Raw genomic sequence first — 24,091 nt, 5'->3', positions numbered from 1 at the left:
GCCTAACCTACCTCACAGGGTTGTTGTGAGGATAAATATAATCATGGGCTCTGGGATCCTCTGGAGAAAAAGCGGGATATAAATATAAAAATAAATAAAGATATGGCTGAGAGAGACTCCTGCCTGCAACCGTGGAGAAGCCGCTGCCAGTCTGGGTAGACAATACTGAGCTAGATGGGCCGAGGGTCTGACTCAGTATAAGGCAGCTTCCTATGTTCCATAAATACTGTATAAATACTCCATAAATGCCACATAAGTGATTATTATGTATTAATATTAATGTATAATTAATACATATTATTATGTATTATTATTAATGCATTATTGCATTACTGTCCCATTGAGATTAACCGGACAAGTTAGTCATGGCTAATTTCAATGTCATTTCAAGTCATAATTCATCTCAGTGGGACTCCTCATGTGTCTTTTAGCCTAGATGTCAAACAACAGTAACAGCAGCAATGACGATGGCTGATATCCAGACCAACAAGAAATATTTTCAATTTCAGTTTCAATTTATTTATTACAGTCTCTGACCAGTCTATAAAATATATGGACTACCACCCCTATCATCCCCCACCACAAGGCCAAAGACTGGGGCTAAGGGCCATCATGGCAGGGGGTGATGGGAGTTGTAGTCGAGCAACATCGTGTGGGGGGCCCAAATTAGAAAACCCCCAATGGCTTTTTTTTTTTAAATGGAGGCTGAAATAAACGAGGGACACCAAATAGCTATAAATATATAAATATATAGATGGATAGATAGATATTATGAAATAGAAATGCATAAATAGATAAAATCAAAAGACCATGCATTTTTATGCATTTATGTATTTATAATCATAGCAATCCGTCCATCTTGGCTGATGTCAGCCGAACAGCTGATCTGTCTCCACGACCATCCCCCAAGAAGCCAGCCTGGCGGTGACGTCACAATCCCCGCCTCTTTTGCGCAGCAAACACTCGCGGTGTAGTAACACTTTGCCATCATCATCATCATCATCATCGAGTGGTACGCACAGACGCCTCCCTCACTGGCTCGGCCTCTCCCAACAAGCACCGCGGCACCACCCGCTCTAGCCTTGCCTAAGGAAGGCTGCTATGCTCCAACGAAGGGGAAGGGCGGAGGGAGGCGGGGCCTCGGCTAGGACGGAAGTGAGCGCGGTGGCTGCGCCGTCTCTATGGTGACGGCGGCCAGAGGCGGGGCCGCCAAGCCGGAAGTGGGATTCAGGGAGACGGGAGCTGAAGGTGGGTATGGCGAAGGGGACCCCCCGCACCCCCCCCACACACGGCGCTCCCTCCTTCCCCTGCACCACACCCCCTGGGAGGGCGCGGGGGCTACGTGACCTGAGTGGGGGGGGGTCGACAACTTGCCTCTAGGGGCCCCCACCCTTCTGGCCGGATTGGAGGGGGGGCTTGGTACTGGGGGGGGTTGAAGGTGGGGGGAGCTCCCCTAGGAGGGGGAGGGAAAAGGGGTAGGGGAAGGAAGGGGACTTCTCTTTCTAGGGAATATTGTGGGGGGGGGTCTTTTCTGGGAGGAAAATGGCTTTGGGGGGTGGGTGGAAACCTCTGTATGGAGGGTGTGTGTATGCATGTGTGTGTATAGATATATACATACACATAGTTGCTGGTCTATGGCCGAAATAAAGTTTTACTTACTTACTTACATACACACGTCTGCATGGAGATAGACTGCCACTGTGCATGGTTCCTCTGCCACACCAGCAGCCCTCGGTTGCTTATTGCAATATATATTCTGTGCCATTGTATGTGAGGTTTGGTTTGGCAGTCACTGGCTGCAGTGGAACCTCCATGCGCAGTGGCAGTCTGCCTCCACGAGCCAGCTCCTTGGGAGGCAAGTGAGAGGGGAAGGCTGTGCGTCAAGAGCCGTCTTCCCTCTAACAGGGAATCCCAGATGTTGTTGACTACAACTCCCATAATTCCCAGCCAAAGGCCATCGCAGCTGGGGATGCTGGGAGTTGTGGTCAGCAACCTCTGGGATGGGCTGTTAGAGGTTAAGAGCCTTTGCTTGGGAGGTTCTCGGATGCCCCTGGCTGACCACGGCTGGAAACCTTTCTTTGTTGTTTTGCTAAAGGACAGGCATCTCCTGCTTTTCAGCAGCAACAACAAAAAGTTCTCGATGTGGTGTTGACCACTGTTCCCTCTAACAGGGATTCCCAGATGTTGTTGACTACAACTCCTAGCATGCCCAGCTGCAGTAGCCTTTGACTGGGGATTCTGGGAGTTGTAGTCAACAACACCTGGGAACCCCTGTTAGAGGGAACACTGTCTGTTGGCCCCTGCTAACTGAGCAAAGGGACACCTTTTAAAAGTGGTGATTCTCTTGTATTGAGCAGGGGGAGAGCAACTGGCCCTTTCCAGCCCCAGCACAGCATCCCTTCAGTGGCAGCTGTTGGTGTCTACCTTATTTGTGTGTGTGTGTGTGTGTGTGTGTGTGTTTTAGATTGGGAGCCCTTTGGGGACAAGTGGGACAATTTATTGTTTGTTTATTTTTCTTATGCTTTGCATAAGAAAACTGCTTTGTAAACTTCGGTTGAAAAGTGGTATGTAAATAGTGATAGTGGGGTTGAGTGTGGCAGAAGGAACGAGAACAACGTTCCTTTCCCCAGAGGAGCCCACAGTCTTTACCAGAGGATAGCCAGTCTTGTGGGAGCAAGCATGGATTGTCAGCTTTGCTAAGTAGGACCTGCCCTGGTTTGCATTTGGATGGGTGACTATACGTGGCCGCTGTGAGATATTTCCCTTGGCTGTAGCTGAGCGGAAGAGCATCTGATAGCATGTAGAAGATCCCAGGTTCAATCCTGGGTATTTCTAGGTAGTGCTTGGGCGGGGTGGGGTGAGGGGAATGACCCTTGCTTGAAACCTTGGAGAGCTGCTGCCAATCAGTGTGAACAATCCTGAGCTAGATGGCCTAATGGCTTGACTCAGTATAAGGTAATTTCTTATGTTCCTATGTAAGGTAAAAAGAAACACGCCAGCAAACAGCCTGAACTGAGGCTGTTCTCCCCCTGCTAAATACTGTAGAGTCCCCATTTTAAGAGGTTCTTCTTGCACAGTTAGTGGGATGATTCTCAAACTGTGTACTGCAACAAGGCCCGGAGATGGTTCCCTGTCCCAAACAAAGTCACAGTTCAAAAATTAAACTGAAGAAAGACCCCAGCAAGCGTGGACGTTGGCCAGCTCATAAGTGGTTTGTGGATCTTGGTCCAATCCTGCATAGCAATTGTTATATGTTTTCATGATACTCTGTTTCTGTTATCAGGCGTGTGTAGCTTTTGGTAGCACTGAAGACAAAAGCTGTGTGTGTGTGTGTGTGTTTAAAGAGATTTGGCAAATTTGTGGAGGGCAGGCCTCTCAGCAGTTACTAGCTTTGCCTCCAATATCAAATGAATAAATTGTGGATGGGGGTGAAGGGGAATGCTGTTCACCAACTGCTGGAGGGCCAAGTTTGCCCACCCCTGTAAGACAAGGAACTGCTTAGGGGATGAGGCCGCTCTGGGAAGAGCACCTGCCTGCTTGCAAGCGGAAGGTTCCAAGTTCCCTCCCTGGCAGCATCTTCAAGATAGGGCTGGGAGAGACTCCTGCCTATAATCCTGGAGAAGCCGCTGCCAGTCTGTGCAGACAATACTGAGCGAGATGGACCAAAGGTCTGACTCAGTATATGGCAGCTTCCTATGTTCCTCGTGTGTGGTGCTTACAGTGGGCTAGGTATGGATTCAAATCCTGACTCAGCTATGAAGCTCACTGGATAGCTGTGGGTCAGTCACTGGCTTTCAGCCTAACCTACCACACAGGGTGGTTGTGAGGATGAAATTGGTTAGGGGCACCTAAACTCCCTGGAGGAAGGGTTGGTCAAAAATGTAATCTTTATGACCTCCCACCCCCCTCCACCCACTGGAAGAAGAGTGAATATTCCAGTACTCTCTGGCTAATTACTGTTTATACCTTTTTGAATAATGGAAATGTACTGCATGCAAATTATATGTCTGAAGCTAATGCAAAAGGAAAAGCGAATGGAAATGTGTCCTTGTTTGGAACTACATTTAACTCCACATATTTATGCACACATATTCACGCCCTGGCTGGTGTAGTTTATAGAGTGCTGAGGTTGTGTTTCTCTCTTCTCTTGGGCTGAGAACTGAATTGTTATATTTTGCCTAATCTGTTCCTGTCTAACGTTAGCTTGATCTAAAGCAATGGTGTTCAAGGAAACCCTGGGGCTTCTTCGTAAGTTCCTCAGGGGCTTCATCAATAAAGAGAGAAATGTTGCAGACGCTTTCCCCTATGCAGGGAATATTGTTCTGGAGGACACATCCAGATGGGTTTGCAGTGAGGCCCCAAACAGGCCTGATCAATGTTCCTTCTTAACTGAGTTTGTACCTAGAATCCGTTGCAGTCATGGCAGATGCTGGGACATTTCTCAATGGTCAGTTCCATTTCATGGTTCTAGAGCCTCCCATTCCCATTTGGTACATATGTTGGCCAAGTATGCATGGATGGGAACCTCAGCCAGACGTAATCATAATCAGCCATTGCAATTGTAGGATGATATCCGAATCCTTCTGTGAGTAGGTCACCAGAGGGTGATCTGCTGGCTGGGTGGCTTTGCAGTTGGAATCTCTCGCTTTTCCTCCAGCTGGGCTTAATTCTTGTACTGCCTCACATTTGTAATATTTGGACTTCTTACATAGGAACCTAGGAAGCTGCCATATACTGAGTCAGACCATTGGTCTATCTAGCTCAGTATTGTCTACACAGACTGGCAGCGGCTTCTCCAAGGTTGCAGGCAGGAGTCTCTCTCTCATCCCTATCTTGGAGATGCCAGAGAGGGAACTTGGAACCTTGATGCTCTTCCCAGAGCAGCTTCATCCACTAAGTCTGTGCAGACAATACTGAGCTAGATGGACCAAGGGTCTGACTCTAGGTATAAGGCAGCTTCCTATGTTCCTAAGAAGCGAGGCTCTCATCCTGATGCTTCTGCACAGCCAGGTCCTAATTCCTTCACTTGTCTTTTGTCCCTCTGAAAACCCTCCCCATGCAGGTTCCCTGCAGGAAGCAGCATGGAAATGAAAAGGTTAAGTGTCTCGCTGGTGGTGGTCCTGTTTCTTGTCCTGGTCCTGCAGATCTTGTCTGCCATTGACTTTGACCCGTATCGGATTCTTGGAGTTAGCAGGACAGCCAGCCAGGCGGACATTAAGAAAGCGTATAAGAAGCTGGCCCGCGAATGGTGAGTTGAGAAATATCAGTGTGAATGGAATGGGAGTTGTCTAACTGGTAGGCTCCCTGTTGCCTGTGAGATCTCACAGCCTTTGCTGCCATGCTATGCGCTGGTGTGGCCAACGGAAATGAAGCATTATATGATATATTGCTGTGTGATGTTGGAATGATATAGTATTGAGTCCTGCTGGTGCATCATAATTAAACCAAGAGTGTAAGCATTATTGTTATTATTATTTATTCGATTTCTATACCGCCTTTTCAAAAATGACTCAGGGCGGTTGACACAGAGAAATAATAAATAAATAAGATGGCTCCCTGTCCCCAAAGGGCTCACATTCTAAAAAGAAACACAAGATAGACACCAGCAACAGTCACTGGAGGTGACATTCCCCACAGTGTGGTCTGACAGTTCCTCCTCTCATATAGTATAGTCTGCAAACATATACCGTGTTTGTTCGCTTAATAAGCAGAAATGCGCTAAATATGTATTCAGAATAAACACCTTGGAAACTTTAATTCAAAATCCAGTGAGCCCATCCTGCAAACTTGTAAAAGAACAAAGGGTCTACAAGACAAACAAGGGAACCTGAATGTGTGACTACATTTTGGACCTTTAAGAGACTTAATCTAAGCCAGTTATCTATCTATCTATCTATCTATCTATCTATCTATCTATCTATCTATCTATCTATCTATCTATCTATCTAAGGTGTAAAGGTAAAGTGTGCCATCGAGTCAGTGTCGACTCCTGGTGACCTCGACTCCTGAACCCTGTGGTTGTCTTTGGTAGAATACAGGAGCGGTTTACCATTGCCATCTCCCGCGCAGTATGAGATGATGCCTTTTAGCTACTTCCTATATCGTTGCTGCCCGATATAGGAGTTTCCCATAGTCTGGGCAACATACCAGTTGCTAATCCCATGCGTGGCAGCTCTCGTGAGAGTTCGCGAGCATCCCGGCTGTCTGCAGGGGGAGAGGAAAGCTGCAGCACCAGTGGACAGGCTTGCAGGCGAGGCGGGAAACAAATGGCGGGAGCGTGGAAGAAACGGCCATGGCGGGTGGGCAGGGAAAGAAAACAGCAGGGCGGGGAAGAGAACTAGAGGTGCAGATGCACTGAGCCCAGCCCAGCTAGTTCTACATTATTTGCCTATGAATTACACTATTGGATTATGTATTCATGTTTTCAAGGCGTTTATTCTGGATGAACATTTATTGCAATTCTGCTTACTAAGATTTATGGACATTAATTTTCAGTTAATAAACACAGCATGTGTTTGTGTATTGCACTCCTGATCTTTCTCATTCTATACAGCTCTTGTCCAGATCCGGCATACATCCTGTGAGTTCTTTAAATACTTTTGGGGATCTGAAAGCCAAAAGGGCTCAGTACAAAATGATTGCAACAGAGCATTTCTAACAACTGGGGGGGAGAGAACCTGACCCAAGGCCTAAAGGCAAGGGGGACCTTGTGCTGTTGGTGAGAAGGGAGCCTGGAAAGCAGGAGGCTGCTACTACTATTCATATATTGCTTTTCAACAAAGTTCCCATAGGAAAATAAGTAATACAGTTTTTAGTTTTATTACCCGGGATTTTATATGTTTCTGTCTTCTCAAGTATTTTAACTTTTTTGCATCCATTTTTATGCCTCCCCCCCCCTTTTATGCCCTTCATGCATTTTTATGACTTTTACAATTTCTCAGGCATTTAGGCCCTCATGCTCTTGATGTTTATAGTTGGTGTTTATAGTCCTTCTAGTATTAATATGTACCATTTTAATATGCACCATTTTATATGTAATCACTTTTTATCTACTCCCACTTTTAACATGTAATCATCCTTATACTTTATGCTGGTCTGTGACTGTAATAAAGAGTGATTGATTAGTAATACATAAATAAGATGGTTGCCTGTCCCCAAAGGGCTCGGGGTCTGAAAAGAAACACAAGTTAGACACCAGCAACAGCCACTGGAGGGATGCTGTGCTGGGGGTGGATAGGGCCAGTTGCTCTCCCCCTGCGAAATATAAGAGAATCACCACTTTAGAGATGCATCTTTTCTCAGTTAGCCGGGGTATAGACGGAGTATGGAATTAGTAGAGATGGTGTGTGGTGGAAGACAAAGGGGGCCTCCAAGGAGAAGGGGAAGCCAGGAGGCTGGGTTGGCCATCATGATGGGTCACTTGCTTTTCAATATAGGAGGCTCCACATTTAATTCCTGGCATTTCGAGTGTAAAAAGCTCAAATCGCAGCCTTGGGAAAGACCATGGAGAGCTTCTGCCCGTCCAAACAGAACGGAATGGGCTAGATAGATCAATAGTCTGACTCAACCTAAGACAGCTTCATCTGTCCACAGAAGTCCAGTTTGTGTGTGGTGGTGGGAGGTTCCCGGAGTTTATATCCACCCTGAGCCATTTTGGGGAGGTGTATAAATTAAATTAAATGTAAACTGGTAAATAAATTAAATGTAAACTGGTTTGGGAACTTTGGTTGAAGAGCGGTGTATAAATATTCGTAGAAGTAGTAGTTGTGTCTCCATTGCATGCGTTGACAGCCTCCTGCGATCAAACTGCTGACTTGTTCTTCTGATCTAAAATGGAAAATAAAAAAAAAACCAAACAGACCTCAATGAGCAAATAATTGCGTACGCTTCAAATGCTTTTTTGTGTTCCAGGCATCCGGACAAAAACAAGGACCCAGGAGCGGAAGATAAATTCATACAGATTAGCAAAGCTTATGAGGTATTTTTTCACTTCATTCCCCCCACCCCATCCCACCCTTCTTTTCTGTATTGAATTTGGGAACCTAAGATTCCTGTTTTAAAGGTACCCCCTATAGGAAAGAGAGACATCTCTCACCTCTTTTGTAGGGATATGTGGGCAGTGACGGGTTTACATGACATAGCCAGTATCCTATCACACACACCCACACACACCCACTGGAAACTGGGTTCTCCACCAAAATCCAGGATCCAGCGATTCAGCTGTTGGAATGCCGTCTGAGGCCACCCACTGAGAGCTGTGAAACAGGAGGAGAGCAGATGTTGTGGTAGCAAGCATGACCTGTCCCCTTTGTGAAGCAGGGTCCACCCTGGTTTGCATTTGGATGGGAGACTACATGTGTGAGCACTGTAAAAGATTCCCCTCAGGGGATGGAGCCACTCTGGGAAGAGCAGAAGGTTTCAAGTTCCTGCCTGCTTGCATGCAGAAGGCCCCAAGTTCCCTCCCTGGCAGCATCTCCAAGATGGAGCTGAGAGAGACTCCTGCCTTGGAGAAGCCGCGGCCAGTCTGTGTAGACAGTACTGAGCTAGATGGACCAAAGGTCTGACTCGGTATAAGGCCACTTCCTCAACCCCGAAAGGAGTAATTGCCCGCTAACCTTTCAAGAGCCAGACACTGACATCTGCTGGGCCTTTGAGGACCTTCCATGAAAACCCGATGCACTTCATAGCACAGAATCTCTTTTCCCTCTCCCGAGAAAGAGCCACCAAGTTGTATCCCTGGCCTCATTGCAGCTGTTGTGAGGTCTCTGCTCGTCCGTGAGGCTTTCAGTTGACTTTACTTGTAGTCTTGCATTCAGTCTAACTCTGCTTCTCTTGTGTGTTCGTTTAATACAGGGCTGCTCAACTTTGCCCCTCCTGCAGATGTTGGCCTACAACTCCCATAATCCCTGGCTATTGGCCACTGGGGATGATGGGAGTTGAAGTCCAAAAACAGCGGGGGCGGGGTGGGGGCTAAGTTGAGCAGACCTGGCTTAATGTGGTAAACTGAACATCTTGCTGCAAATGTATGTGACATTTTTGTGAGCTGCCTTCTGAGGTGTTATGCCTAGAAAGGAGGACAAACATGTATTATTTATTTATGTACTGGCCGACTCCAAAGGCTCTAGGTCAGGGTTTCTTAACCTTGGGCCCCCAGATGTTGTTGGACTACAACTCCCATCATACTCAGCCACAATAAATCATAGCTGGGAATGCTGGGACTTGTAGTTCAGCAACATCTGGGGGCCCAAGGTTAAGAAACCCTGCTCTAGGTGGTTTAAATACTGAAAGTTGGGCAGGTTAAGTCAGTTTCCACCTTTCTCTCGAAACAGTTACTGTCCAATGAAGAAAAAAGGTTGAATTTCGATCGCTATGGAGATGTGGGTGAAAACCAGGGTTACCCACAGCAGCAGCAGCAGCAGCACAGCCAATTCCACCACTTCCACGAAAGCTTCTATTTCGATGACTCCTTCTTCCACTTCCCGTTCAACTCGGATCGCCGAGACTCCTCGGACGAGAAGTACCTACTGCACTTCTCGCACTACATCAACGAGATTGTGCCTGATAGCTTCCGGAAGCCCTACCTCATTAAGATCACGTCGGACTGGTGCTTCAGCTGTATCCACATCGAGCCTGTCTGGAAGGAGGTGGTTCAGGAACTTGAAGGGCTGGGTGAGTGAAGGAAGGGGGTTGGGGGCGGGCGCTGAGTGAATGGGGCAGGTCCTCGGGGCTGTTGGGAACCTGCCAGTCATCCCTCTGATATCACATTTGGGAGCATCAGAAGCTGCCTCATACTGAGTCAGACCATTGGTCCATCTAGTTCAGGATTGTCTACACAGACTGAATAAATTGAATTAAATGGAAATGCAGGCCAGAAAGCATCCTATCTGGTTCACGCAGAACTGGGCTCATTCCTCCTGCTTCTGCTGTTGCAGGAATTGCAGCCATGGTCAGTTGCTGAGATCTCCATGTTCCACAGCGGGTGGCTTCATACACTCCACCCCCAGGGGGTCCCACTACACATTCCTGAGCTGGACTGCCAACATTCACCCGACGTTCTCCACCCAGCTTCAGCAGTCCGGCTCAGGAAGCCAACTTGGGCAGGTTCAGACGACACGCCTGCCAGGATTAACCACATTTACAGCCAATTATCATGTGAAGCCACCCCGTGTCAGATTCCATCGCAGCTTTCTGGTTTTTGAGACTTCCTGAAAGCGTGTTGCAGTTTCACAAAGAAGTCCAATTCTGCCTTGTTCAGATGTCTCTTATTTTGACCTACAGCTTGTTTGAGCTTCGGTTTTGGAGTTTGTGTTCTGTTTCTTATTGAATTTGTCAGCTTGTTCTGGCTGAAAGAGGAGCACTAACATGTTATCAATGCACTCGCACCCTGCTCCCCTTTTCAGGAGTGGGAATTGGCGTGGTTCACGCCGGCTACGAGAGGCGCCTGGCACACCACCTGGGAGCACACAGCACCCCGTCCATTCTGGGACTCATCAATGGGAAGATCACCTTTTTCCACAACGCGGTTGTTCGGGAAAATCTACGGCAGTTTGTGGAGAGCCTTCTTCCAGGGAACCTTGTTGAGAGGGTAATGAGCACTCCTGGGTTCATTTTAGGCTCTTGACTCTTAGAAGGACTTAGAGGTTTTAGAATTGCTGGGTTCCCACTTTACTCCGGGTAGAACTGGAATAGGGAGAGAGCAGCAAGGATGATAGAATTCTGGGTCCAGAATAGTAGTGGAAGACAGATCATCCTGGAGAGAACCTATCTATGTGGTCGCTAAGAGTCGACACCGACTTCACGGCACTTAATCCATCAGATAAAAAATAGCTAACATAGAATTCATCTGGGCAGCCAGGGTAATTTTCTAGGAGGGGCACTATTAGTTCATAGCGATTGTTCCCTCTAAGGCATGTGTGCGCATGTGCACGCGCTCACACATTTTTTGATGTCCACTCAGTTAATTTTAGGTCCCGCTCAGGTTTAATCAAGAAGGCCCCACTCTGAATGCATGTGTGCCACACTGCCTTGCTACTGCCGCCCAAAGAAAACCTCATTCCGTGCAGATGGAAAAAACCAGAGAGAGTGTTATCCCCAAGTCGCATCCTCCCAATTGCCCTGGGGGTGTCTGAGTGTCCTGAGTCACCCAATGGGCTTCCAGGCTGAGCAGGGTCTTGAAGGTGGGCCTCCTTGCTCACAGTCTAGGGCTCTGGGTGTCGCATGACCCACCAGAAGGGGTAGCCTGTCGTTAGCAAAGGGCCACAAAATATCACTGGCGATCTAAAATGATATATGATAATAACTTGGCCTGCATAATGTGCATCCGATAAATATGAAAAATATGTTTCATATGTTTCAGCTTAATATTTTTAATTGTTCACTTTTATTGTATGTTTTTAAAAAAACTTTTCTAAACCGCCTTGGGAGTGTTTTTAATGAAAGGCGGTATATAAATTTAACAATAAATAAAATCCGACTTCTGCCGCAGGGCCAAAGTATGCATTTCTGCTGGGAGTTGGTGGCGGATTTCATGGTTTTTTTTTAGCTTATTGGTTTATTCTGTCGAACATCAAGGGCCGCCCAGATGGGTAGGGCGCTCATTTGATCAGGAGAGCTTCATAGGCAAAGTGGTCATTTAACATTTTCCCCGTCTTTTCGCTCTCATCCCAGAACAAATCACAGCTCAGGTGCTGGTGGTTTGAGATTAGGAAAATGGCTCAGGCGACGGGTTTAATGCCACCAGGCCTTGCAGCCTTTTCCCAAACACCCTGCAACCTTCCTCCACTATTGAGTTTAGATTTATTTTTATTTTTTTAAAAAAATGAATCATTGATCTTCAACAGTAACACATTGTTTGGCTGTTAGAAATTGAAGCATTCCCTTTCTGAGGCACCAGTATAACCCTTTCCTATTTCCTTTAATGTGTGAAGACTGATATTTCTGTTTTCCCTTTGAAGATTACAGATAAAAACTATGTCCGATTCCTGTCGAACTGGAAGAAAGAGAATAAGCCCCACGTCCTTCTCTTTGATCATATGCCCCTCGTCCCGTTGTTATACAAGGTGAGTGTCTGCTCTGGGTCTGGCACACTTGTTGCTTTTTTATTTTATTGATCATATTTCTATACTGCCTGATACAGACATTTCTAGGTGGTGTACAAAGTTAAAACATAGCGAATGTAAAACAATATAAAACAGTTACAATTCACAAAACAAGTTTTTTTAAAAAACCAATTTCAAAAGATAAAAACATATTTTAAATTTTAAAATGTCATTTAAAAGCCTGGGGAAACAGGTACATCTTACATAGGAACATAGGAAGCTGCCATCTGCTGAGTCAGACTATTGGGCTATCTAGATCAGTATTGTCTTCACAGACTGGCAGCGGCTTCTCCAAGGTTGCAGGCAGGAATCTCTCTCAGCCCTCTCTTGAGGTTCTTCCTAAAAGCAAGCAGAGAAGGGCTGGCAGCAACCATAACTGGGCCTCTCCAGATGATCTTAATAGGCGACAGGGTTCATGACAGAGAACGCGGTCTCTTAAGTACGCTGGACCCAAGCCGTTAAAGGCTTTATAGATAATAACTAGCACTTTGTATTTCGTTTAGAAACATATTGGCAGTGCATTTCTGTCAAAATTGGTGTTATATAGTTCCTTCGGGTTGACCCAGAGACCAATCTGGCTTCCATATTCTGTTCCAATTGTTTTTTTCGGACTATGTACAAAGGCAGCCCCACGTAGAGTGCAATACAGTAGTCAAGCCTGGAGGTCTGAGGAGAGGAGAGCTGGTTTTGTGATAGCAAACATGACTTGTCCCCTGAGCTAAGCAGGGTATGCCCTGGTTACATATGAATGGGAGAGTAGACGTGTGAGCACTGTAAGATCTTCCCCTCAGGGGATGGAGCTGCTCTGGGAAGAGCATCTAGGTTCCAAGTTCCCTCCCTGGCAGCTTCTCCAAGATAGGGCTGAGAGAGACTCCTGCCTGCAACCTTGGAGGAGCCGCTGCCAGTCTGTGAAGACAATACTGAGCTAGATAGACCAATGGTCTGACTCAGTATATGGCAGCTTCCTATGTTCCTAGGTCCTACTTGTCGTCAGCCGAATGAAGCTGCCCTTAGAAAGCTGTTCCATGCCATATTGTGTTCCTCCCACTGCCATCCCACCACCCTGCTCTCTCTCAGGAGCTGTGTAGAGCTAGCAAGCCCAACTCCTTGCTCTCATAGGAACATAGGAAGCTACTGTATACTGAGTCAGACCATTGGTCCATCTAGTTCAGTGTTGTCTTCACAGACTGGCAGCGGCTTCTCCAAGGTTGCAGGAAGAGACTCTCTGTCAGCTCTCTCTGACGGGGGGGGAACTTGGAACCTTCGGCTCTTCCCAGAGCGGCTCCATCCCCTAAGTGGGGGAAGATCTTCCAGTGCTCACACATCAAGTCTCCCATTCAAATGCAACCAGGGCGGACCCTGCTTAGCTCAGGGGACAAGTCATGCTTGCTGCCACCAGACCAGCTCTCCCCTCCTTTGTGCCTGGGCGGGACTGAATTGACCGGAGGGTTGCAGGCTGAGCAGTGGACATGCCCCGGGGCCGCTTACCTCTCTGTCCCTCCCCTCCCTTCCAGCTGACGGCTTTTGCCTACAAGGATTACTTGTCCTTTGGCTACGTGTACGTGGGGCTGCGAGGGACCGAGGAGCTGTCCAGCCAGTATAACATCAACGTCTACACCCCCACCATGATGGTGTTCAAGGAGCACATTGAGAAGCCTGCTGACGTCATCCAGGTATCGGCCTGCGGCTGCTCGGTGTGGCCATGCATTGCCCGTCTTAACGTGCCTCTTTAGATTTTTAGTGCTAGAGAAGTCGGGCCATCTGCGCGCCGTAGCAGTTTACGGGACGATGCTACAGAACAAGGCATCCTGCGGGCTACATTTGTACAGGGAGAGGGTCGGGAACGACTGAGAGTGGGAATGGGAATGTGTGAATGTATTTGCAAGTATGTAGGCCTTTGGTTATTTATTATTTCTTTTATTGTTTATTATAACTTCATGGAGGGGAGATCTATCAACGGCTACTAGTCGGAGGGCTATAGGCCACCTCCAGCCTCCAAGGCAGGATGCCTCTGAGTACCAGTTGCAGGGGAGTAACAGCAGGAGAGAGGGCATGCCCTCACCTCTTGCCTGTGGGCTTCCCAGCGGCATCTGGTGGGCCACCGTGTGAAACAAGATGCTGGACTAGATGGACCTTCTTGGGCCTGATCCAGCGGGGCTGTTCTTATTTATTATTTATTATTAAAAATGCATAAAACTCCCAAGATGGCCAAAACTACTACTACTACTACTACTACGGATATTTATATACCGCTTTTCAACAGAAAGTTACATAGATAGAAATAAATAAATAAGATGGCTCCCTGTCGGTCCCCAAAGGGCTGACAGTCTAAAAAGAAACATAAGGTAGACACCAGCAGCAGTCACTGGAGAGATGCTGTGCTGGGGATGGATAGGGCCAGTTGCTCTCCGCCTGCTAAATGTAAGAGAACCACCCCTTTTAAAGGTGTCTCTTTGCTCAGTTAGTGGGGCTTCTCAGGCGTTAGAAGCCAGCAAGGGAAAATGGGCAGAGGCTATTTAAGAGGCCAGGGAATCTTTGGGCAAGAGAGGATGGGGGAGCTGGAGGAACGAAGGTCACGGGCAGGAATTGATTTGGGGTGTGAGGATGGATATTATTTGGGAATGGATACTCTTTGGGGTGTGAGGATATGGGTGGCTCTGAAGGGAAGGGCTTGGAGTTTGCACTGGATGTGAGAATGGGCAGGAGGCCAGGTAGAGGGAATTGGAGGCAGGTGTTGCAGCGTGAAGGATGGGAGGTACCGGGGGCTGGATTGCGACAAGGAAAAGCCAGGCAGAAAGCTGCATAGGAACATAGGGAGCTGCCATATACCAAGTCAGACCCTTGGTCTGTCCAACTCAGTATTGTCTTCACAGACTGGCAGCGGCTTCTCCAAGGTTGCAGGCAGGAATCTCTCTCAGCCCTGTCTTGGAGATGCTGCCAGGGAGGGAACTTGGAACCTTCTGTTCTGCATTAGTGGTGGTGGAAGAGGAAATGGATCTGATGATTCGGCATGTTGTTTCCTTGTGACGTTGGAAGCTGCCACACTAAAAGGCAGAGTATTAAATCTTTTAAATAAAAGAGGGTGATTGAAGTGGGCCAGTGGGCCTTTTCAACATTTTTTAAACTATCTTTCCAGCAAAATCTTAACACACTAGACTTAAAGTAATTAGTAGGGCTGAGAATTAAGAGCACACTTGTGTGGGTTTTTAAGACTGTTTGGGTGGGTTTCTCTTACGTTTTTATTTTTTCCCCTAGCAACTGTTGGCAGCTTTTGTTAAATTAAAGTTGTGGTGGGGCGGGGGGGACATCAGAGGGAATCCAAGAGGGATGCCACAGGGTCAGTGGTTCTGGATGTGGAAGGGCTTGGGTTAGGACCAGGGAGGCCTGGTTCAAATCCACCCAGTTAAACTTGGGCCAGCCACTCTTTATCAGCCTAGCCTGCTCACAGGTTGGGTGCAAGGTCCAAGTAGGTGAGAAGCATGCATAGCACCCTGAGCTCCTTGGAGAAGGGCGGGGAGAAGGTGTAATAAATGAATAGTCCATCAGTAAATGAATATTCATTGGGTATCTGTGAAGGGGTCATGCCTGGAGGTTTGGGTAACCTGTTAAAGGGATTAAGGGGTGCAGGCTGGTTATTTTGTTTTTCCTTCCAATTAAAACGGGATTCTGTACAAGAATAAGATTAATGACAAGATCTTGCCTACAAGCTTCCCCTCAAACAGGCAAATAGTGTAGTTACCTGAATTCAAGACTAAGTTTTAGGGATGTGCATAAAGCCAGTTTTCACAGTTTGGTTCGAATCCAAACTGGGCAGGTTTGGTTTTGTGCCCCCGAACAAACCCCCGGCTCGGCTTGAATTTGAGCCGGTTCGGGGGTTTTAAAGTAAAAATAATAATTTTTTTTTTTAAAAAAACACTCACTGCTGGGTCCGGTAGCTGCAGAAGGGTCTCCACCATTTCCCTCTCTCCCCGCCTGCCTCCCCCCCCCTCCCCTGCCGGTCTTCTAAGGGCCGTTTTGGCCCTTTCTCTGGTAGCGGTGGCCATTTTGGAGGCCGCTGTGCATGCTCCCTAGCCATCTGTGTGGCCGGGGTGATGACCCAGCCACACCCGGCGGTGAGTGTTTAATTTTTTTAAAATTAACTTTAGAACCCCCAAACCAGCCGCTAGCCGATGGCGAACCAGCTCGGCCTTAAGTTCTTTGATGTTAGAAATGGGGGGTGGGTGTCGTCTTAAATTCAGGGTCCTGGTATAGCCTCTATTTAACCCATATTTTTTTAAGGGGGTCATCTTAAATTCAAGGTTGTCTTCTATTCGGGTAGATCCGGGGGGAGGAAAGACAGTGGCGGAAAAGAGGCACCAAGTGAAAAGCTGCCCCATCTCTCATTGCAGACTCATTGCAATCGAAGGGCTTCATTCCGCTCCAGTCTCAGCAGGTGTGTGTGTGTGTGTGTGTGTGTGTGTGTGTGTGTGTGTGTGTGTGTGTGTGTGTTGGTTCCTCCTCTCTCCTCCTTCCAGGCTCGAGGCATGAAGAAGCAACTCATTGATGACTTCCTCTCCCAGAACAAGTTCTTGATGGCCTCCAGGGTCACCAGCCAGAAGCTTTTTCAGGAGCTGTGCCCTGCTAAGAAGACACACAGGCAGCGCAAGTGAGTCATGGCAGGCATTCTCCTCCTCCCTCTCTTGTGCCTCCCTGCTTCTGTGAAGGGGTCACCCATCGTCCAATACGAGCACCACCTCATGGGCACTTGAAGCCTCTTTCTTGCTGTTCTCAAGGCTCGATATGAGCCGAGTGTTCCTAGCAACCTCAGAAGAAGATTTAGAGGGGGTCTTGCATGCAACAGGCCCAGATTCCCTCGTCATGGAATATAAGAAGCTTCCTTCTACTGAGTCAGACCCTTGGTCTGTCTAGCTCAGTGATGTCAGCACAGACTGGCAGCGGCTTTTCCAAGGTTGCAGGCGGGAGTCTCTCCCAGCCCTCTCTCGGAGATTCTGCTAGGGAGGGGACTTGGACCCTTCTTCATGCAAAGCAGATGCTCTAGGGGAATGTACTAAAATGAATGACAGGGAATGCACACGGAATAGCCCTCGTTCCTTCCAAAGAACTATAGGAATGCATGCAATTTCCGAACGGCCATTGGCGATTCGGAAATCCAATGCATTCCATGGCCATTTGGAAGGAGGAACATAGGAAGCTACTGTATACTGAGTCAGACCATTGGTCCATCTAGCTCAGTGTTGTCTTCACAGACTGGCAGTGGCTTCTCCAAGGTTGCAGGCAGGAGTCTCTCTCAGCCATCTCTTGGAGATGCTACCAGAGAGGGACCTTGGAGCCTTCTGCGTGCAAGCAGGCAGGTGCTCTCCCCAGAGCATCCCCGTCCCCTTAGGGGATTCTCTTACAATGCTCACGTCGCCTCCCATGCACATGCAAACCAGGGTCAGTCCTGCTTAGCAAAGGGAACAATTCTTGCTTGCTACCACAAGACCAGCTCTCCTCCCATGCATACGTTCACTTGACTGATATAATCTACTTTGGCTGCACGATCCAACTTGTGTGCAAGCTGTGTGTAGGAGAAAGAGGGCTAGGAGCAATTTATGTCAATGGGGCCAGGGGCTCACGTTAGTGGTGGCAACAAGTGTTTGGGGTCCCTCCAAAGAGCTGGGCCCTGGTGGTGCCCTTTCTCATCCCACCCTAAGGACAGTCCTGGTTTCAGCCCCTGCCTCATGGCAATCTGCCCCTTTGGTAGTTTTGCAAAGACGGCAAAAAGTACTTCCTTTAAGAACATCAGAACAGCCCTGTTGGATCAGGCCCAAGAAGGCCCATCTAGTCCAGCATCCTGTTTCACACCGTGGCCCACTAGATGCCGCCGGAAGCCACAGGCAGGAGTTGAGGGCATGCCCTTGCTCCTGCTGTTGCTCCCCTGCAACTTTGCACTAGTAGAGTCCTACCCGTCCCCAACTCTACATCGGCCTTGGAACCTGGGGTCTGCGAATGCAAATTCTCTGTAAACCACGCAGTGACTTCGCAAACCCTGTGCTTGAAGCATCTCTGTGTTGCTTTCTCGCAGCTTGAAGCTAACTCTGCGAATGTCTCCCTCAGTTGTCATCCTTCCTGGAAGATGAGTCTGTCAGTGGCTAGTCTGGTGGCTGTGGGCCACCTCCAGCCTCGGGGGCAAGATACCTCTGAATCCCAGTTGCAGGGGAGCAAGCGCAGGGGAGAGGGCATGTTCCCTCCAACAAGGAATCCCAGATGTTCTGGGCTGCAACTCCCATAATTCCCAGCCAAAGGCCATCCCGGCCGGGGATGCTGGGAGTTGTCGTCAACATCTGGAATTCCCTCTTGGAATGCCGGCCCTCCCCTCTTGCCTGAGGGCTTCTCGAGGGCATCTGGTGGGCCACTGTGTGAAACAGGAGGCGGGACCCGATGGGCCCTCTTGGGCCTGATCCAGCCGGGCTGTTCATATGTTCTTATGACAGTGATTGCCACTGTTTTCCAAGCGAGGGCCGCTTTGGTAAAAAGCCTTCCATGTCAGAGCGACAGCCTCTTCCTGAGTGCTGGGCGGGTCCTTTAAGAGAGATGGAAGACCCCCCCCAAGAGCTCTGTGGGCCAGGCTGCCCTTCCCAGCGCTCCATGCATGCCATCCAAGAGGGCGCCAAGAGGGCTCCAGAGGCCTCCGTTTCCCTTAAGGGTGACCCCCCAGCTCTGGGCAAAGCTCAGCCGTCTCCACGTGGTACCAAGAGGGCCGTGCCGAGTATCCCGCTTCACATGGACCCCCGAAACAATTAGGGCAGATGGGGAGGCCACCCCGGCCCCCAGGCCTTACAATGAAGAACATTACAGTTGACTGCGGCCGGGGATGATGGGAGTTGTAGTGCATCAGCCGCAGCTGGAGAGCTAGGTTGCCGACTGCTGTCCTTTTGGATCAGGGTTCTCTCTCACCGTTTTCATCTCTGTGCGGAATGAGTTTTGTTCCGGGCGGCAGTGTCAAGGCAGTGTGCGCACACACGCATTCAGAGTGGGGCCTTCCTGATTCCACCTGAGCGGGATCTACAATTAACTGAGTGGACATCCCGAAACCTGTGTGCGCACGCCTGAGAGGGAACACTGGGGAATCCTGCCTCCCACTTTGGTCCAACCAGGAAACGAGGCGTGGCTCTGATTCTCTTCCCTTGCGTCCTTCTAGGTACTGTGTGGTCCTGATTACCGGGGAAGGAGACAAGTTTGCCGCGGGCTACGAGGCCTTTTTGGCTTTCGCCGTGGCCAACACGAGAGACACCCTGCGGTTTGTGCACATCTGCAGCCACCGCCAGCGGGACTTTGCGCACGCGTTGCTGATGGACGACGAAAGGTTTCAGGGAAAGTCAGCCGTGAGTGTTCTGGGTCTCCGCCCAGCCCAGCCTTTTGGCTCGGCTTGCTTTATTTCCACGTGCTTAATCCATCTCCCCCCATGTTTTCTGGGTAAGAGGCAGCAGGTTGCAAAAAGAGAGGCAGAAACTCACTTCTGTGTGAGCAGACACAGAAGGTGCAAGCTAAAGAGAAGCAGGAGTATTTCAGAAGGGCGTCCTGCTCTCCAGAACCCCCCAAATCCACCCCAAACGATCAGCTTGGCAATACTTAATCTCAGCCCTAGCAATGTAAAATGCCTTGTGTTGCATTGATCCCGTCAGCTAAGCTAGGCACACAGCAAGATTCTGCGCAGCTGCCTGTCAACCTGGGACGGGAACAAGTGAGTAGTGGTAACTGAGATTTTTGCGCAAGCTGATGTGTTGTTGTTTTACTGTTTTGATTTTGTTTTGTTTATTTATTTATGATTGACTATTACATTTCTATACCGCCCTGAATGCAAGTTCTCTGGGCGGTTTACAAAACAATGAAGACGGCCAATAAAAGATTAAAACATTTCAACAATTAGAATTAAAAAGTTAAAACTATTAAAACACGATTAAAACAGTATCTAATTAAAAGATTTTTGTTTTCTGCTGGTTTATATTTTGGTGCGTATGTTGACTGGTCATTGACCGTAATAAATTCTTTCTTACTTACTAAGCTAGACACACCCACCAGATCACCCACCAGAGCACTGGCGCTCTGAACATCACATAAGTCGAGCCCTGCTGGATCAGGCCCAAGGAGGCCCATCTAGTCCAGCATCCTGTTTCGCACAGTGGCCCACCAGATGCCTCTGAGAAGCCCACAGGCAGGAAGTGAGGCCATGCCCTCTCTCCTGCTGTTGCTCCCCTGCAACTGGGATTGAGAGGCCTTTTGCTTCTGAGGCTGGAGGTGGCCCATAGCCAACCAGACTAGTAGCCCTTGATAGACCTGCCCTCCACAAGGTTTTTGCAGCCTGGATTCCCTGCACAGGGATCTGTGACCCCCTCGCCCTGCTGATGCTGAGTCTGGCTAGGAGCATCGGTGCCGGCTTTGCCCCTGCCTAGTTTGACCCTTCTCCCTTGGTCCAGGTGGTCATCCTGGAGAGGCGGAACAACGCCGGGCGGCTGGCCTACCGAGTCCTGGAAGAGCCCTGGAGCGGCAGCAAAGAAGACAACTTCGTCCTCTTGGACCTTTTAGACCAGCTCAGGACCAACCCCGGCTTGCTCTCTTCGGACGCCGTTCTGCCGGACCTGAGTGACGAGCTGGCTCCTGTAAGTCTCCTCGGTGGTCATGGAGAGGTCGGGCTGGGTCTGGAAGGGAGGCCTTTCTGGGTTCAGCATCCGCAGGTTCCAGATTCAGGGCCTCTGGAGGAGTTAGGGACATGGGAAGCTGCCATATACCGAGTCAGACCCTTGGTCCATCTAGCTCAGTATCGTCTGCACTGGCTGCCGGCAGCTGCTCCAAGGCTGCAGGCAGGAGTCTCTCCCAGCCCAACCTGGAGGTGCTTTTGGGGACTGAAGCTGGGAGCTTCTGCATGTAAGCAGATGCTCTAGAACTGAGCTTCGGCCCCACCCCCTAAGGGGAGTGCCTGTCTCCCATCCAAATTCAAACCAAGGTGGGCCCTGCTTAGCAAAGGGGACAGTTGATACTCGTGACCCCAGGGCCAGCTCTCTTCCCCTTACATTTCCTGACTTAATCCAGTCTTGCCGTGAGACTGCGAGGCAGGTCTCTCATCGTCCCTCTCCCAGAGGGGGCACTCCGGCTAACCTCTGATGAATCCCCAGTGAGGATGGAAGTTAGCCGGGACTCGCTACTCGGCGTCCTGCAGGCTGCCCGTTTCCGCCAGCGGCTTTGCCCCTGCCAACTGAGCCAAGAGGCCCCTTTTCCAAGTGGCGATTCTCTTTATTGAGCAGGGGGAGAGCACCTGGCCCTGTCCACCCTCCAGCGACTGTGATTGTGAGCCCCTTGGGAGCCTTCTTATTTATTTCTTATTTCTCTCTGTGTAAACCAGCCTGGGAAGGGCGGTATAGAAACAGAATGCATAAAGGAATAGGTACATAAAGTCAGCCAGCCCCTGGGCCTGCCATCCTGCCTGGAAAGGGGCCTGCGGTTGGCGTCCTGCCGGTCCTGCGTGGCGCTGACCTTGCCTCTCCTTCCCTGGCAGGTCTTCCTCCTCCGGTGGCTCTATTCTGCTGCGGACTACGTCTCGGACTGCTGGGACAGCCTCTTCCACAGCAACTGGTGCGGGTGCTTGGAGAAGCGGCCGCGGCTGACGGACTCCTCCGTGCGCATTTCCCCCTGCCGCCCCCCCCCCCCGCCCCGTATGAAACCCAGAAGTAGCCCATGGCCGCTCAGCATCTTGCGCTGAAGAGAGGGAGCTGGGGGGGGGGCAGGGAATCCCGTGCCTCGGGAATGTAGGAGCCCCTCGTTGCCGCGGACGGAGGATCCCAGCGTTTCCCCCAAACCCCGACACTTGGCCCGACCTTCTCGTGCTGCGGCTGCAGAGCGGAAATTTCCCAGAAGCGTTTGAGGCAAAACCTCAGGACGGTTTCGGGAGGGTGGGGCTGGGATCGCAGTGCTTCAGGGTGGGGACGTTCTCCCTGGAGGAGGAGTGGGCCAGCTTGGAGGTTGGACTCAAGGAGGGGGTTGGACTCCAAGTCCCATCGTCCCCAGGCTGGGGGTGCTGGGAGTTGTAGTCCGGCAGCATCGGGCAGACCCCCGGTTGGGAGCCCCTGGTTTCCGGCAGATGTGGCCGGGTGCCGTCTTGAGCCAGGGCTCGGCACACGGCTGGGGGTGATGGGAGTTGTATTATTGTGGCTGGGGGTTTATGAATACGGATGTGACCAATGTTTCTGTCCTGCTGGCGCAGTGTGGAAATGACTTGCCCAGCGAGCAAGTGGTTGCTGGTTCGAATCCCTGCTGGTGTGTGTCCCAGACTATGGGGAACCCCTCTATCGGGCAGCAGCGATATAGGAAGGTGCTGAAAGGCATCATCATCTCATATTGTGCGGGAGGAGGCCATGGTCAACCCCTCCTGTAAGGGGGGCAAAGAGAAGCCGGTTTCCCCTCCCCCTTCACAAGTCAAGGGTCCATTTTCCGGCTTCTGAATTTTCCGGCTGGCTCCTAACCCAAGAAAACTTGTTCAGACCTGCCTTTATAAGCACAGCCCTGCTGGATCAGGCCCAAAGGCTATCCAGTCCAGCATCCTCTTTCCCACAGTGGCTCGCCAGATGCCTCTGAGGAGCCCACAGGCAAGAGCGGAGGGTGTGCCCTTTCTCCTGCTGCTGTTGCTCCCCAGCAACTGGGATTTGGAGGCATCTTGCCTCTGAGGCTGGAGGTGGCCTATAGCCACCAGACAGACCTGCCCTTCAGGAATTTGTCTTAAGCCCCTTCTAAAGCCATCTAAGCTAGTGCTCATCACCCCATCTTGTGGCAGGGAATTCCATAGGTTACTCTTGAATGAATGAATTTCCTCATTTATGCAGGATTCAGTTGGGTCTGCAAGAGTGTACTTGCATATCAAAAGAACTACCCTGCTGGATCAGGCCCAAGGCACCAGCACCCTCTTTCAAATAGTAGGCCACCATATGCCCCCGAGAAGCCCACAGGCAGGAACTAAGGGCACGCCCTTTCTCCTGCTGCTGCTCTTGCTCCCCTGCAACTGGGACTCAGAGGCATCCTGCCTCAGAGCCTGGAGGTGGCTTATAGCCACCAGACTAGTAGCCATTGATAGACCTCTCCTCCATGAATTGGTCTTAAGGGTTTCTTCTCCAGGTGATGCAGTTCTGTTCAAATGCCCTCTGTCCTTGACAGTACTTGCCTTGGGGCTGTGGTAGTGATGGATCAAACTGCTACAAGATGTTACAATGGGATCAGACATATCTATGGGCAGCGGCAGCAGGCCTGTCCATGGATATCAGCCATGAAAGCGGAATGGAACCTCCATGTTCAGACGCAGTATATCTAGGAATACCGCTTGCTGGGAGCAGGGGGCTTTTGTCATGTTCCTCCCTGATTGTGGGCTCCCTGGAGGTGTTTCGTGGGCAGCTGTTGGAACTGGAATAGCTGGACCTGGGCTCCGGTTCTGCAGGGTCCTTTTCAAGTTCTCATTTCTGTGAACATCTGGCTTCCTCCGGGGCAGTGGAAGGAGGCGGGATTCCCTTGAGGGGAAATGGGGTGGAGGATAGCAAGGAGGGCTGCAGAGGCCACCAGGAGGAGACTGGTCCCCGAGTGGCTCCATCTCACTCTCTCGTGGAAGGCAGCCTGGGAACGTGGAAGGCTCTGGGTTCCGGTTTGCAGCTGGCCTTCATGGGCGGCCTTCTCTTTGCAGGCGGGAAATGATGCCTCTCCTGTCCCTGATCTTCTCGGCCCTCTTCATCCTCTTCGGGACGGTTATTGTTCAGGCTTTTAGGTAAGGATCCCCCTGTGTTGTGTCCCCTCCCCACCTGCCTTTTCCCCACCACACGCGCCAAACGGAATCCAGTTTTCGCCTACTTCCCAGTAGGCTTATGAGATCACTCGGCATTGCGTGTGTGTTCCCGTCCGTCCATGCGAGTGTCCCCACCACCACCCCCTCATCAACTTCTCAACGCCTGGACCAATATGAACCAAATTGCATCCAGTTA

At 49.9% G+C, this 24,091-nt stretch overlaps 1 protein-coding gene across 1 annotated transcript in view; it reads left to right on the top strand.

Annotated features, from left to right (window-relative positions):
* The first annotated feature begins 994 nt into the window (after window positions 1–994).
* Window positions 995–24,091, top strand: part of DNAJC16 (DnaJ heat shock protein family (Hsp40) member C16) — a 30,780-nt gene continuing 7,683 nt past the window's right edge. The window contains exons 1-12 of the mRNA XM_053280916.1: window positions 995–1,248; window positions 5,063–5,248; window positions 7,912–7,978; window positions 9,330–9,669; window positions 10,401–10,585; window positions 11,955–12,059; window positions 13,613–13,771; window positions 16,613–16,743; window positions 19,279–19,462; window positions 20,555–20,737; window positions 21,631–21,707; window positions 23,797–23,877. Of these exons, the coding sequence (XP_053136891.1) occupies window positions 5,082–5,248; window positions 7,912–7,978; window positions 9,330–9,669; window positions 10,401–10,585; window positions 11,955–12,059; window positions 13,613–13,771; window positions 16,613–16,743; window positions 19,279–19,462; window positions 20,555–20,737; window positions 21,631–21,707; window positions 23,797–23,877 (1,679 nt within the window). The 5' untranslated portion in view covers window positions 995–1,248; window positions 5,063–5,081. The remainder of the gene's footprint in view (window positions 1,249–5,062; window positions 5,249–7,911; window positions 7,979–9,329; window positions 9,670–10,400; window positions 10,586–11,954; window positions 12,060–13,612; window positions 13,772–16,612; window positions 16,744–19,278; window positions 19,463–20,554; window positions 20,738–21,630; window positions 21,708–23,796; window positions 23,878–24,091) is intronic.

The sequence above is a fragment of the Hemicordylus capensis genome, chromosome 16 (genome assembly GCF_027244095.1).
Source record: "Hemicordylus capensis ecotype Gifberg chromosome 16, rHemCap1.1.pri, whole genome shotgun sequence".
Taxonomy (NCBI): domain Eukaryota; kingdom Metazoa; phylum Chordata; class Lepidosauria; order Squamata; family Cordylidae; genus Hemicordylus; species Hemicordylus capensis.
Note: the sequence above shows the minus strand (reverse complement) of the source record. Positions and strands in the feature narration are given on the sequence as shown.